Source organism: Schistocerca piceifrons, chromosome 1, assembly GCF_021461385.2.
Source record: "Schistocerca piceifrons isolate TAMUIC-IGC-003096 chromosome 1, iqSchPice1.1, whole genome shotgun sequence".
NCBI lineage: Eukaryota > Metazoa > Arthropoda > Insecta > Orthoptera > Acrididae > Schistocerca > Schistocerca piceifrons.
This window is the reverse complement of record NC_060138.1, coordinates 841,583,241-841,599,784: the sequence shown is the minus strand read 5'-3', so window position 1 is coordinate 841,599,784 and position 16,544 is coordinate 841,583,241. Positions and strand designations below refer to the sequence as shown.

At 36.6% G+C, this 16,544-nt stretch overlaps 1 protein-coding gene across 1 annotated transcript in view; it reads left to right on the top strand.

The window, feature by feature from the left end:
* Positions 1-13,058, top strand: part of LOC124775606 (thymic stromal cotransporter protein-like) — a 92,572-nt gene extending 79,514 nt beyond the window's left edge. Inside the window, exons 7-8 of the mRNA XM_047250438.1 lie at positions 2,509-2,665; positions 12,731-13,058. Coding sequence (XP_047106394.1) covers positions 2,509-2,665; positions 12,731-12,818 — 245 coding nt within the window. The 3' untranslated portion in view covers positions 12,819-13,058. The remainder of the gene's footprint in view (positions 1-2,508; positions 2,666-12,730) is intronic.
* The last annotated feature ends 3,486 nt before the right edge of the window (positions 13,059-16,544 follow it).

Below are 16,544 nucleotides of genomic sequence, written 5' to 3'. Positions count from 1 at the left end.
ATAAGATAAAAATGGCTTCTAAACCATCTGACTTCAAATAGTATGCCATCTGTGCCATAATATTTACAGTATAGATTTATACCAGTTTCTGACATTGAGAAGGCCATTTACATTACAGCAAGACTGTAATTAATTTGTGAAACAACTGCTACATAAGTTTGACAGTTATAAATTTTTGAGATTACAACTCAACAATAAATTTAATTCTGACGAGCATACCACAGAATTGCTGAAGGGTCTAAACAAATCTTCATTTTCAATGTGGATGTTGTCAGACATAGGTGATGTAAAATTATGTAATATGAGTTATCTGTGGTACAAACCCAAGAATGTCCTACTTCCTAGTTTACTTATTCCTTGACATTTTCCGGGTTGATGGGACACATATGTCCCACTAAAGTAACCTTATGTTTTGAGCATTGGGACATATCTGTCTAGTGCTGTCATGTAGCAGGATGTTTTTGGAACTTGGAGGAAAATACTGTGGATTATAGGGTGCATATATATAGAAGGTTGCTAGTGATCAAATGGAGTGACATGTGTTTATAGTGTGTCTGCGTCATGAAAATCAGATCAAATCACCATCTTCTCCATTCTAAGAATGTCTGAAGTAAACTAACTGTTTCTTATAGATCACAGACATTGATTTTGAAACCTTACTATACTCCTCAATAATTCTGCTGATCTGTACACAATTTGTATTTCGCAGCAGCTGTATACAAATTGCAGTAGTTTAAAAGAAAAATATCTGTAATTTCTGCACATTAAGTTTTTTATTTAATAAGAAAGTTATTTGGCTTATAAACAATGAATTAGATGCTGAACTGACACCCACTGAAGATGCCTTGTAAGTAAGGTGAAACACATCTGGGTGTAGAAGTTAATAGAAAACTTAACACCCAGCAAGCAAAAGGCATTTTTCTTTTAAACTACTGCAATTTCTACATAATGTGTATGCATTGGCACATATATGCCACAGAAAACTTCACAGAATGTATAAAACATTGGTGTGATACATCAAAGCCAACTTCACTGGTTATGTTGAAAACTTGTGTGAAATATTTCATTTTTTTCATTGTCAGGAGAATAAGTGTGTTTTGGTACTGATTTGTTATATTTTTTCCATAATTTCCATCGTGATAAAATTGTTCTAAATTAGATATTTCATTCTGAGAATCCTAGGTGCACATGAAAATATATATCTAGGTTGGTTCAGAGGTCACATGTGTCCCACTTCAGCAATTTTCAAAGGCAGTTGGCTTAAAATCTTTTTGGTAGTGAAATGGTATTTCTTATCACAAAGGTAGACAGGCTTTGATCTTTCATTTTTCAAATATATGATAAATAAATTTTATCCATGAAAGGGTTTATGAAATTTGTGATAAATAATATACTTCAAATGTTTTTTATTCCAGTCTTTGATCATAATATCAATTCTTTTGATGATCACCGGTTACAGTCAGTAACAACCATCCTCAGACCTAAAATATAAATGTGCATACACCTAGTGAGTCCTTCAACACAATACAGCTTTACATATCACAATATACTATCATACAACCATGGAAATGTACAGATAAAATACGGTAAAATGTACCTGTTCTACACTGTGTCCTAAAGTGATAAGGCCGTAATGGCATCATCAAAACATATAAATATCCTCAGCACAACATCGCCACATAGATCTAAAATAAGGTGTAGAATAGATCACATCGTCCACACAGTCATTTTTGCAACTGGCTACTGAAGTACAGTAGCTACCAGACATATGTTTGCCTACATCCTAAATAGATGTCACTACTATAGTCTTAGATGTAGTCATCATTTACATAAGAAACATAATCTGATAAAAACACATTAGGTACAATACATGTAACATATTTTTCAATATTGATAACTATTATAGAAACCAATTGTGATACAGTAAAAGATAAATACAGTTACCCATGCCGCAGCTAGTGAAAATAATATACTTCTTTTTCGGGTCAGGGAACCAATACTGGAAATAAGAATAGTCTTCACAAAGATTTAAAGTCACTTACTTTGATACAGAAAGGTGTCAATTATACTGGAACAAACATTTCCAACAACTTACTTCCAGCCATAAATAGTTTAACTACTAATTAATCTTAGTTTAAAGAATCCTAAATGATTTATTGGTGACCAGTTCCTTCTAAGTGCAGCTATGTGAGCAACATAAATAAGTATTGTAAACTGATTTCCTCTTCAATGATGTGTAGCTACAACAGCCTAAGATTTATCATATGCACCTCAGTGTATTGTACATTTGCATATTTTCTGACAAGTTGGCTATTACATCTTAAATGAAACTGTGTTTAAGAGTTTTTGACTTATTCCACATTCATAAAGATCGTTTCACTTAGTATCTCTGGAAGAAATATCACCATGCCTTTTTTATGACAAGTTCTACTTCTTTGAGGATCTCCTCATTATGGATCTATCAGACAAAAGAACATCTAATCTAATCACTCTATCTTCTGCCTGCAGGAAAAGTGTTTGCCATGTCAGTCACACTGGAGGCTGTGACACCTCTCATAGCAACACCAGTTTATACAGGATTTTTCAGTGTCACTATTGACACCTTTCCTGGAGCCTTCCATGTGCTTTCAGCCTCAGTCATGGTTGTGGATCTGATTCTCATCCTGTAAGTTGTGTTATGACTGAAACATAAGAGATTTATTATTATTATTATTATTATTATTATTATTATTAATGTTAATTGTTGCTACTGGAAATAATCCTCAGCTTGGAATGAATATTACTATATGATAACTGTTTTGAAAACTAACTGAACTTAGAAGCAATATATATATATATATACACACACACACACACACACACACACACACACACACACACGTGCAGGCTCAAAGGATATAAAATGGATATAAGGGCAGAAATGTCTACTGGTGGCTGAGGAAGGTGTACTGAACAGCGTCACTTGCAGACTAATAATTATAGCTATGCAGGTCACATGTTTTTAAGTTGGTTAGTACCTCCAAGTACATGTGGCAAGACCAAGCCATTAATGCTCGTATTCCTCTGGGCAGGTCAGGTGTTGAAGTGTAGACACATGGATGCAAAATGGTTAGTCTATACTGACAGTATAGTCCACTTAATGGTACAGTTAGGGCCATGCAGAAAACATCACATCACAAAGTTTGTGATGTGTTTGTGGAAAGACTGTTCAATGCAGATAAAAAACAACCAACACATTGACGTGTCACAAGCTGTGACATGGTCGTGGATTGCAATAGTAATCTAGGAAGGGTAGAATAAATTTCTTTTATTTCCATCAATGATAACAAACCTTTTGATTCTTAAAATACTGATTTCAGTCAGCAATGACCATCGTCAGCTTTGTCATAAAACAGATCAGAAAATAGTCATTGCTGACTGGCACCGGTAGTCTAAGGACCAAAAGTTTTTTGATCACCAATGGAAATGAAAGAAATTTTTCTACACTGATGTGTGTACACATTAAAGCATCACATATAAAAATATTTGTATAACTCTGCCACATTTTCAAGGTCATAAATACAACTAAAAATCAGGCAACCCAGAAGATTTTTAAGGCAAGATAGACCAACATTTGGATAATGCTTAGCTCCTAATAAGCATTTCACTCGAAAATAAATCATTAGACTATCACCAAACGGAAAGATATCTGATGATTTCGTGGTACAATGAAATACACTGCATGTCATAGAGTTTATAGTAACTTGCAGAATATAGATGTAGATTATACAGGGTGTTTCAAAAATGACCGGTATATTTGAAACGGCAATACAAACTAAACGAGCAGCAGTAGAAATACACCGTTTGTTGCAATATGCTTGGGACAACAGTATATTTTCAGGCAGACAAACTTTCGAAATTACAGTAGTTACAATTGTCAACAACAGATGGCGCTGCAGTCTGGGAAACTCTATATTACGATATTTTCCACATATCCACCATGCGTAGCAATAATATGGCGTAGTCTCTGAATGAAATTACCCGAAACCTTTGACAACGTGTCTGGCGGAATGGCTTCACATGCAGATGAGATGTACTGCTTCAGCTGTTCAATTGTTTCTGGATTCTGGCAGTACACCTGGTCTTTCACGTGTCCCCACAGAAAGAAGTCACAGGGGTTCATGTCTGGCGAATAGGGAGGCCAATCCACGCCGCCTCCTGTATGTTTCGGATAGCCCAAAGCAATCACACGATCATCGAAATATTCATTCAGGAAATTAAAGACGTCGGCTGTGCGATGTGGCCGGGCACCATCTTGCATAAACCACGAGGTGTTCGCAATGTCGTCTAAGGCAGTTTGTACCGCCACAAATTCACGAAGAATGTCCAGATAGCGAGATGCAGTAATCGTTTCGGATCTGAAAAATGGGCCAATGATTCCTTTGGAAGAAATGGCGGCCCAGACCAGTACTTTTTGAGGATGCAGGGACAATGGGACTGCAACATGGGGCTTTTCGGTTCCCCATATGCGCCAGTTCTGTTTATTGACGAAGCCGTCCAGGTAAAAATAAGCTTCGTCAGTAAACCAAATGCTGCCCACATGCATATCACCGTCATCAATCCTGTGCACTATATTGTTAGCGAATGTCTCTCGTGCAGCAATGGTAGCGGCGCTGAGGGGTTGCCACGTTTGAATTTTGTATGGATAGAGGTGTAAACTCTGGCGCATGAGACGATACGTGGACGTTGGCGTCATTTGGACCGCAGCTGCAACACGGCGAACGGAAACCCGAGGCCGCTGTTGGATCACCTGCTGCACTAGCTGCGCGTTGCCCTCTGTGGTTGCCGTACGCGGTCGCCCTACCTTTCCAGCACGTTCATCCGTCACGTTCCCAGTCCGTTGAAATTTTTCAAACAGATCCTTTATTGTATCGCTTTTCGGTCATTTGGTTACATTAAACCTCCGTTGAAAACTTCGTCTTGTTGCAACAACACTGTGTTCTAGGCGGTGGAATTCCAACACCAGAAAAGTCCTCTGTTCTAAGGAATAAACCATGTTGTCTACAGCACACTTGCATGTTGTGAACAGCACACGCTTACAGCAGAAAGACGACGTACAGAATGGCGCACCCACAGACTGCGTTGTCTTCTATATCTTTCACATCACTTGCAGCACCATCTGTTGTTGAAAATTGTAACTACTGTAATTTCGAAAGTTTGTCCACCTGAAAATGTACTGTTGTCCCAAGCATATTGCAACAAACGGTGTATTTCTATCGCTGCTCGTTTAGTTTTTATTGCCGTTTCAAATATACCGGTCATTTTTGAAACACCCTGTAGATACTTTAAATAGCAAGACTATTGTTGGAATAGAATGCAATTGAATAATATTTGAAGAAGCAACAGAATGTTCATAGCCAAAGCAAAACCTTGAAACAGGCTAGCCTCTGTAACCAAGGACACAAGAAATTTCAGCAAAAGTATTGTGAACTGCTGTGAGCATAAAACATTTTTCTTCAAATTCATAACAGGCTACAGCTAAAAACTCAAAGAACTGAGTAAAAGATCCCACTCAGAACTGTAAGTTAGTTGATGAATGAATTTCATTGAATAGCCAAAGAAACTGGTACAGCAGCCTAATACTGTGTAGGGCTCCCGTGAGCATGCAGAAGTAGCATGAAGTAGCATGGACTTGACTAATGTCTGAAGTAGTGCTGTAGGGAACTGACACTATTAATCATGCAGGGCTGTTCATAAATTCATAAGAGTACGAGAGGTTGAAAATCTCTTCTGAATAGCACATTGCAAGGCATACCAGATATGCTCAATAATGTTCATGTCTTAGAATTTTGGTGGCCAGCAAAAGTGTTTAAACTTGGAAGAGTGTTTCTGGAGCCACTCTGTAGCAGTTTGGGATGTGTGGGGTGTTGCACTGTCCTGCTGGAATTGCCCCGCTTCATCATTACCTAGGAGATGTTGTGGCCCATCGGTCGTGCACCGACTATAACACCTCTTTCAAACTCACTTAAATCTCAATAACCTGCCATTATAGCAGCAGTAACTGATCTAACAAGTGTGCCAGACACTTGTTGTCTTATACAGGCATTGCTGACTGCAGCTCTTTATTCTGCATGATTATATATGTCTATATTTGAATATGCATGTCTGTACCAGTTTCTTTGACACTTCAGTGTATGACCACAATAACTGAAATGTGTATAAATAAAATGATTTCAAAGTGTAAATTAAGTCAAACAGAAGCTGAAATAACTTCTGTCCAACCAAGTGATTGGGGGATGAGGCAGTCACAGATACTTGCAAAACTTACTGCAGTTGAAATCATCAGTGCCAACAATGACAAAAATGTTCTTTTACCTGTTATTGCATTATCTTCTTTCAGCCAAAGTCTTAGGTGACTTCTCCAATTTAACTGGCATCTGTTAATGATGCTTTTCCTCTACCTTCTACAACACTACAGCTTTTGTGACTATCTGTGCTTGCTTGTCCCTACTGCTGTGCGATAAATAGAAATTTCTGTGTCATAATTTCATTGAATTAAGACCAGCTTGATGACTGCAGGTGGTAAAGAATACAATCATAAGGACCAATATCTGAAACTTTATTGGTCTTTGCTCTAGCATCTGACTATCATTCACTTCTGGCAGTACTTTTGAACTGGAAAAAATTCAAGTTGTGCCATGATAATCTTTATGTTGACTTAGAACTAAGTAGACGATCTGCTTTTGAGGTCAGAGGAAGGCAAGGAAGTACTATAAAACATAAGGTTGTGCCTAGCAAATTGCTATAATGCTCAAAGAAGACTTGAACTAATGATTTTTTACTGTACTTATCTAACACAATTTTGTAATCAGGTGGTGGCAGAAATTTTTGTTATGGTAAACTACATTGGATTCCGCTTGACCTACAATAATGATATGGAGGTAGGATCAGTATTAATTGAGTATTATGTGTGTATGGTGTCATGAAGTACACACAGTGATCACTAAAATTAAGATCTCATAAATTTAGGACCAGTTTAATAATATAGTTTTGTGCCAATTTTTTCAAATTATTCTGGGAGTGGACATGTATAATGTCTACATGCATTGTTATCATGACAGGTGATATCAGTTCTGGAATAATGCAGTAGTTTCAAATTCACTATCAGGGAAGCCACAATCTCACTAGACAAGCTGTTAGCTACTCCCCTTAAAAGAAAACACTGGCCCTGCTAGAGCTCTGTAGATGACATAGATTGGTTCCAGGTGATCACGAAACCCTCCACCACTGATATAAAGTCATGGCAGTGAAGTGGTGCTTATGTGCCACTTGATTGTCTAGAATCAGCATAGTAAGAATGGTCATCATGGAGACCTGACAGGATGGCAGAAAGTATCTGTCATTTCTGGATGTACCCATGACTACACCATGAATGAAGTTGCCCAATTCTTTGGTGAAACAATGGGTGCCTATAAGGAATGGTGTACCACTTGCAGCCATGTAACATGGCATAAGAACAGTGATAGTAAAAAGATCCTAACTAACAGGGATCAGAGACTTGTGTCACACCTAATCAGAGACAGTTTGTTTCAAACCTCAACAGGAATTGTTGCTGTCAGGTGTATCTCACCCAGTTTCTTAGTGAACATTGTGAAGGGAGCTACATGCAAAGGGCATTTGGAGTTGGATGCTTCACAAAAGGTACCTCAGAGTGACAAATTATAAATGTGGATATCTTCAACGGTACCCGTGTAAGATGTAAGCAACACAAGCCACCATTTGGGGTACCAAGTGAGAGGGGCACCAGATGTGCTACAACTGTTAAGATTTCTATACGGGGTGTATCACAATTAGTTGTGGCTGCTTGGGACACCAACATGGAATGGGCATAGTGACACCCAATTACAAGATTTGTGTACATTGCATAACAGAATTAGTGACAAAAAGCTGCAGGGGTGAAAATGTATTTGGGAAAAGGGAGCAGGGGAAGGGTGTCAAATGGTAAGCTGCTTGTGTGGAAAAATGTTCTTGAACTTATCCTGGTCTTCAGTGGGTGAAACAACACAAAACTCAATAGTCCCTGACTGGATCCATGCAATGTGGTCAGACGACTCATGATGTTGCCTCTTTTCAAATGATACAAGGGGCTCAGTCCGTAACAGACCAATGAGACATTTGACCTGTAGTGTGTATGGGGTGCAATTAAAGCCAAAGATAATTCTGTGATGCTTTTTAGGGATTTTTTGTACCATTGCTTGGGCCTACTCATTTGGGCTACTCAGGGTGTTTATTTCAAGATTCTTTTTGACCATGTTCAATCTTTCTTCTACATCTTCATGATGAGAATGTTATGGAAACTTCATCTTCCAAGATGACAACAGCCATGTTCACATGACTGAATGTTTACATTCCTGGTTTGTTGAGCACTTAAGGACTTTATTGCACTTTGGCTGGCCTTCTTAATCTTAATCTCATGGGAAATGTCTGGAACTATTTGGAACAGATGGTGAAAAATAACCATCAACATCCCTGTAGTTTGGTAGCTCTAGATGATCTAATCATTGACAACTGACATCGGTTAGATATGGCAAACATGATGAAACTTGCGCATTCTCTTCCTTACTAAAGTGAGGCCATTATCAAGAATAGCTGTGGTGTTATAATTAAAATGTTCAATAACTTACCCAGTGACATAAAATGCCTGCCAAACAGAAAAAATTTGAAAACAAACTGAAAAAAGATTGTCCTTGAGAATTCCCCCTATTCCATATAAGAATTTTTGTTATTGTAATGTGCAAAAGGTGATTGATAAGAATAACATACTCACATGTGCACAACTAATTTTAAAAAACTTATAAATGTTCTGCATGTAACCATTTTTGCAAATTAATTTGCAACATGTATGATTCATTCAACATCATTACAATTGTGGGGCTGGCAGTACAAGTGGCACAAGTGCTTGCTGCAGCAAACTGAGTAAATGGCTGTTTAGAAATTATGTGAGTTACTATTGAAACATCAGATATTTCTTCCTAATGGTCAGTTACTTTGTGTATAGTTGTAGGTATGGTTAAAGATTGAAGTGCTACTGAATTATTTTTATAGTATATTAAAAATACTTTATACTCCTCGCATCTTAAAACTTCTTGGAGGGAAACTGGTACCAAGCAAAAACATTGTATTTATTGTTCTCATTTTGAAGACTTTTTGGTGCAACACACATGATATACATAGTACAACACAAATGTTGATTATAGAACAAGAATGTGTGAGTAATTAAAGTGAAATTAATATACAAAGTTAAAAACAATAGATAAACAGCAAATAAAAATAAAAAGACAATACTAAACAAAAATATATTTCTGTGGTTCCAATACATGCAACAGATTGTTCATAGTTTCTTTCTATAATCCCCTCAGTCAGTGTCTAGAGAATCATAATCATTTCCTTCTGTGGTATCTTAAAGAATAACTTCCTGTGCAACACACATGATGCTGTAGTATTGTGTTGTGCATTTTTCAGCCTTCCTCACCTCCTTCTTTGACCAAGTCTTTGTATGTCTCCACTCCCTCTTCTTACACAATGGTAAACTACTGTCTGAGAATGGGTTATACTATTATAGAACTCATGGTGAAGTGGAGGGATGTAGGTTTTCATCTCCTGAAGATTTTTCTGTCTCTGAAATTTTACTTCAAACTCATCTTGATGCATAGGCTGCAAAAAGAAGTATTGATGGGGGACCAATAATATGGCTCCTAAAACTCACTTCTTTAAACACAAGATCAGGGTTTACTGAATACTTGAAATGCATTTTTAGAGGGTTTTCTTTGCTGATTCAGATTCACCCAGTATTCCTCCATTGTACTTTGTTTCCTTCTATGTGCTTAGCAGCTTCATCCTTTGCTACAGCATCCATGGCTTTAATTGAAAGAAAGTTTTCTGTTTTCATTTCCACAACTGAAAACTTTCTGCTGACCTGCTTCACTGCTTCCATCCTGTCTCAGGGAACAAATGCATGCTCAGAGAGATCAAAATCATTAACATTTTGTGTATGTATAACCAGTTTCAAGGATATTATGATATGTTGGCTCAATATACTGATTTTGCCACAAGATATACAAGTGGTACTTCAAAAAATGGGCTATTTAAAAATGCGTTAAATATTGCTGTAAGTTCTCCTAAAATTATGTGTATTAGGCTTTTGCTGTACTTGTAGAAATATGCACACCTTAACCTTCATTAAAGATAACATCAGTTCTTGTTCTATCCACCATTTTACTTGTACTAGTTATATTCTAAACAGAATCCAGACATTGACTTAGAGTTTTAACTTTATGATCATGAAGTGTGGCACTATGCATGAAATTGCTTGCACTACTCTTACCCAGAAGAGATCCACACTCTAGCTTTCCAAATTTGCATTTAGATCATTTTCTTGTGAAATTGCCACTTGTACACTTGTGCTCTCAACCCCCCAGTTTATCTTGCAAATGATCCATGAATGTGAAACATAATAACTTCAGTATGATGCCATCTGGGGGTGCCTAATTTTTTGTCTGGTGTGCTCTACCTCCACATTTTTATTATTAACCATTCACTACATTAATAAATATCTGGTATTGGTCTGCTCTGTTGGCACAATATATACTAGGTTTCCTGATGCAAATGCAGATCAGCCCATTTTCTAGATGTTAATTTAATATCTCTGTATTTCATTTTCTTTGATTCATATCCCAAATAACCATTTGCCTCAAACATCCTTTTTTTATACAGAACATTAACATTTCCTTGATATCTTCATCACTGTCAGTGTCACCAACTTTAAATGAACATTTTGTATGTGCACGGGCTGTGAGCTGCTGAACACTTTTTGTAGTGCCTTTCTAACTGCAAACACAAGAAATCAGTCCTCATTATTCCACTCAATTTCATTTACAGTAACAACTATTTCAGCTTTGAAAGCCAAACTGACAAGGAGATCAGAAAATAGAACCTCAGAACAAATTGATATAAACAACTGTCTACCCTGGGAAGATTTAGGTTTGCTTATCTAGACTCATATGGATCCTAGTAAACTGGGTAATTCAGATTCCATCTCTGAACTCTGAAGATGGGTGTAATACTTCAATATACTTTCGGTTTATGTTACTCATTTTGCCATTATTTATATCAGTTTTCTCTGTCTCTCATTTTATCAGCACTATTTTGCAGGTCCCTTTCTCTCAATTCTGTCTTTGTCATGCCTTTCATTTTCTATCTTTCACTTTTTTCCAGTTTGTCTACTTATTATGTATTCTCATCTGTACTCTCTGATGTATTTCCAAATGTTGTTTCCTCATCTGTGGCCTTTTGATTATTAGCAAGTCACTAATACTCAAGAATTTAAATCTCAGTACTTAAAACAGTGCTTCTAATTTGTTTAATGGTAACTTCTCTTTCACAATGGGTCCAGGATCTGAATTGATCTTTATTAATATCTTTCATCTATTCATTTTATTTTTGCTATCCTATTTTCTATATGCCTTTTCTTCCTTGTGAAGAAAGTATAAGGGACAATCAAAAAGATTCCATTCAAAGGACATACAGTTCAGAATCAGTATGCCAATCAGGCAAAATTGCCATGAGCATTGAGGCAATCATTCTATTGATGTATGAGGCTGAAGACAGATGTTTGGTAAAACACTTCATACTGCTTGAAGGAGTCAGTAACTGCATGCTGCACATCCTTATCCAAGAGGAATCATTGACCCTTCAAGGCCTTTTCCTAGGGACTGAAGGCATGATCATTGCATGAGGAGAGATCAGGACTATAGTGCAGGTATGCATATGTCCCCCGTTTGAGTTGTTTAACTTATGCATTATGACATATCTAATATGGGGATGTTCTTTATCATGAAGCAGCAGCACCCCTTGGATGCAATGGCAATTTTTGACAGACATGCTGTCTCATACACATTCTTCATTCTCCAGTAGATGTCTACCAGTGTTTGTCCTTTGGCAGCCAAGAAAAGAATAACAGTACATTGCACCCCCCCCCCCCCCCCCTTTTTTTTTTTTTACTTGATTTGGTAATAACGTTGCTGTAGTTCACATTTCCTCACTTGCCACATGCATGTCAGAAACACACAAATGCCAGACTAATCCCTTGTCCACATGTCTGTGCATATAAACCCACATTGGAGTCATACCATGTTGCATATACACTGCAGCAACACCCTCAAATGAAAACTTTTTGATCAGCCGTTATATCTGAAGCCCAAAAACGTTTTCTTTTTTTGGTGTGTTTCAGCTGTCTAAGTGTTTCCCACTTTTCAGTCTCATTTACAAATAGACAGAGAAACTCCTTAAAAACATAATTTATCAAACTGAATAACAACAGATATGAAAGTAATGTATGTTGCAGTAGTACTTTTAGAGTTACAGCAAATACCAAGATGATTCAACACCCTAGTCAGTTTTCCTCCTGTCCTCACCCAACTAAGCTAGTTTTCCATTTCATTATGTTGATGATGACATGGTGTAACATCCTGTCCCCTCGCCCTTGTTTCCTGCTTCTGGACAACAAAAATCAAGATTTAATATATCTCAATAAGAAATGTTGTGCTACAAATTTTGGCAAACACAGATATTCTGCTAGTTGTGATGTATATTCACAATATTTGTAATGAACTTTTAGGTCTTTTATGCTGTAGTTTCTGTGCTCCACTTCTGCAGGACACCTATTTCTTCTAATGTACTTTAAATGTTGTAGGATCGCAGCATACCTTGGCCGTGGTGCTGCAAAGGAGGAAGCAGCAGCAAAGATACAACGAAAAGAAAAATCCTTGTCCCAAAGCTGAACGAGCGTACTGCCATTTGGTTGATTTACTCTCCTGCCTCTGTAACATGTCATGCACATTGCCTACCTGCCACCTGCAATAAGGCCTATGACAAATCGACACATTTGAAACAAAAGATTATTGTGCATGGACACATGCAAAATCAAAGACAGGCATTTGTGCACATACTTTTTTGTGGAAGCAAGTAACTATAGGATAATGTATATTACTGATATTTATTTTTTATTTATTTTTGTTGTGTGAAGAAGTCTTGGAAGAGAATCTCTGATGTATTTTATATATCAATGTAATTGCACTCTAGCAATCATAATAGCAGTCTAGTTGTCCATTGTTAAGAATATATAAAATACTATTGCAGCCTTTCATCTCATATACAAAAATTTTGCTTTCTAAGACAGCACAATGAATATTTTCATTATACATCTGAGACTTTTAAAATTAGATTTAAAATTTTTCTTACAATGTTTTTTATATTCTTCAAATTATGTGTGCAAAGACCATCACAGTATACTCTGATGAACTATGTTTGCATCTTTCAAATTACTGAAAGTGCTATATTTAATTATTTTCTCAATAAATGCTGAGTATTTACAAGAGCATGGAGTTAGGTACATTATTTGATACACTCCAAACTTTACTTTATCCCACAGTCAGTGTAAAATGTTCCCATTGATTTGATGAAAAGCACTGACAGTGTAATTCCAGAGTTATGGAGAGGAGCTAATGAAAAGGCACAAACATTGACTTTACACATGCCTAATAAAAGAAATGCAGGGGGTTAAATACTTGGTCAGTGAGCCCATAATTGTATTTACTCTTATTAAAATTACAGGTGGCAGAGATTTTTGTCCTTCTCGCTGAATTAGAACATGCAAAACAAGATAGGTTGAAGGGGGAAGATCACGTGAACTGGGTAAAGATAATACATAATGGTCAAAAGGGAACACCTCTTCAGTTTCTTCATCTACATTTGAGCTTACAGTATCAAATAAATTTGACTTGTTACCTGAAGTAGGAAAGGAAGAGCACTAATCCAGCTGTAGGTCACAGTAGGATGCAGCAGATTTCTAGGAAAGAAACTAAGTGTAGGTCAGCACCAAAATAGAATATAAAGAAAAGAGTATTGCTGCTAGAGGTAGTAGTCATGGAAAGGGTGTAGGTCAGATGGTACAGGACAAACTAGGAACAGGGTGACAGAGGACATATGAAATTTGTGCCAAGAATTTGACAAAAAAAGCTCATTTTATCATATTAGGGAGAGCAGGGAACAGCCTGGCTGGATACAGAAATTATAGTATTAAGGGTGACCAAGATGAAATAGGAGTAGCAAATACATACACAAATGTGAGTTTTGTGGAGGTCCTACAGCATCATGACCAGCCCTGAGATAAAACTTCTGTGAGCTGTCTGAACACAGAATTGAGCATGCTGCTGAAGACTGATACGAGATCGCATACAACTGTGGTGCCTGTTGCTACAATTGGGAGATGGGTATATACTAGATATGGTCTACACCAGAATAAGAGAGGGAAAGATAGGTTGGCTGAGTTTCTTGCAGAAAATGCATATGGCACCACTATTACACAAAGCAAGATCCTTGTGTCTGAGAGGTACCTTTCTTAGGTTACAATCAGGATTCAGGTACTATTTTATGAAATAAATTAAAATAACAGAAAAGCCCCACAAAACCCTTAACAATGCACAGAAAAGCAAGGTTAACTTATTTCATCAGAATATTAGAGGACTGGCTAATAAGGTAAAAAAGCTTCTTGCTTGGATAATTTAGAGGGCTCTGAAAAAACAGACATTCTGTGCCTCTCTGAGCACCACATAATCACAAGGTCAGGTAAGTTTCTTACAAAAAATTACGCTCTAGCTTCTTACTCATGACCGAGCGAGGTGGCGCAGTGGTTAGCACACTGGACTCGCATTTGGGAGGACGATGGTTCAATCCCGTCTCCGGACATCCTGATTTAGGTTTTCCGTGATTTCCCTAAATATTTTCAGGCAAATGCCGGGATGGTTCCTTTGAAAGGGCATGGCCGATTTCCTTCCCAATCCTTCCCTAACCCGAGCTTGCGCTCCGTCTCTAATGACCTCGTTGTCAACAGGACGTTAAACACTAACTACCACCACCACCATCTTACTCATGTAGATCATATATAAAGAGAGAACAAATAGTTTTTGCAGTGAGCAGCATATAGAAGTGCATGTGCGAGCGTGCATTGCATGTGTGTGTGTGTGTGTGTGTGTGTGTGTGTGTGTGTGTGTGTGTGTGTGTGTGTGTATGAATTAATACTATAAAATAGTTAATTTTGTTATTGTTGTATATAGATTATAGATCCCCTCTGGGAAATTTTGAACTGTTTATAAGGAATTTGGATTACTTACTACGTTATCTGTAGACATCAGCAAGCCATTAATAGTCTGTGGTGATTTCAGTCATATTTTCTAAAGGATTCTGAAGAAAATTAACTGCAAAACTTATTTGGATCCTACAGTTTGATCTCAGTATTAGCTCCCCAACACAGGTGGATAAAGACAGTTGGACCTTGATTGATTATGTTTTCTTTACTGAAGGTCAAAGTAAGAAAATAACTGTTTATCCAGTACCAAACACTCTCTTTAATTATGATACACAGTTAGTTAGGATAAATAAGGTAGTGCCTTACAGTAGTGATACTCCTCAGTGGATAAAAAGTTAAAGTAATTATTGACTACAGAACAAATGTTGAGAAGAATAGTTACAAAAGGTAACTTGAATGCAATTTATATTGAACCAAATGCTGCCATAAAATTTTATGTATTCCATAATGAATTCATATCATTATATGACAATAGCCTTTTGCATAAGCTAGTCAGAAAGTACATTAAACAGTAATGTAAAAAACTGTGGATCACTAGAGGGTCAAAGTACCTTGTGAAAAGAAAAGGGAAATGTATCTGTTAACAAGAACAAGTAGAGATCCTAAAGTAGTTGCCCACAAAAACTACTCAGAAATATTCTGAAACATTAATGAAAAATCAGGGTACATGCACTTTATGTCATAAACCAGTAATTATAAATATATACTTAAGGCTATATGGAGTGTAATGATACAACAGATGGAACAACCAGCCATAGAACATAATTCAATTCAGTTCAATTCAATTCAGTCTCTTTATTCATCTGTTAACAATATACATTGTATGAATGTAGTCAATTAAATATTGTTTCTTATATTTAATTTGTTTCAAAAACTTGGATAATAAATACAAATATTTTATATCAGTATATATAAATAACAATAAATATAATATAATAATAAACATAATATGGTAATAAATACAATAATAAATATATATAAATGATAATAAATCAGTATATATAAATAATATTCAGATATTCTTCAACATTATAAAAACTATGTGTTAGTAAAAATTGTATAAGATCTACCTTGAATTTGTGAAATTCTTTAATTTTCTTTATTGTAGAAGGCAATGCACTAAAAAGTATTTTGGGCTGGCAGTTTACACTTTTTTGGTAGAGTGCTCCTCTTTGGGTGTCTCTGTGAAAATCATCCCTGTTCTTTATTTCATGGTTAATAAATTTATTATTTAATGTTGAAAATTCCTGGTGAGTTTTCAAAAACCATACACATTCATAGATGTATAAGCTAAGAAGAGGGATTATTTTAAATTCTTTAAATATTTTCCTGCATGATACTCTGCAGGGAACCTCTTTCA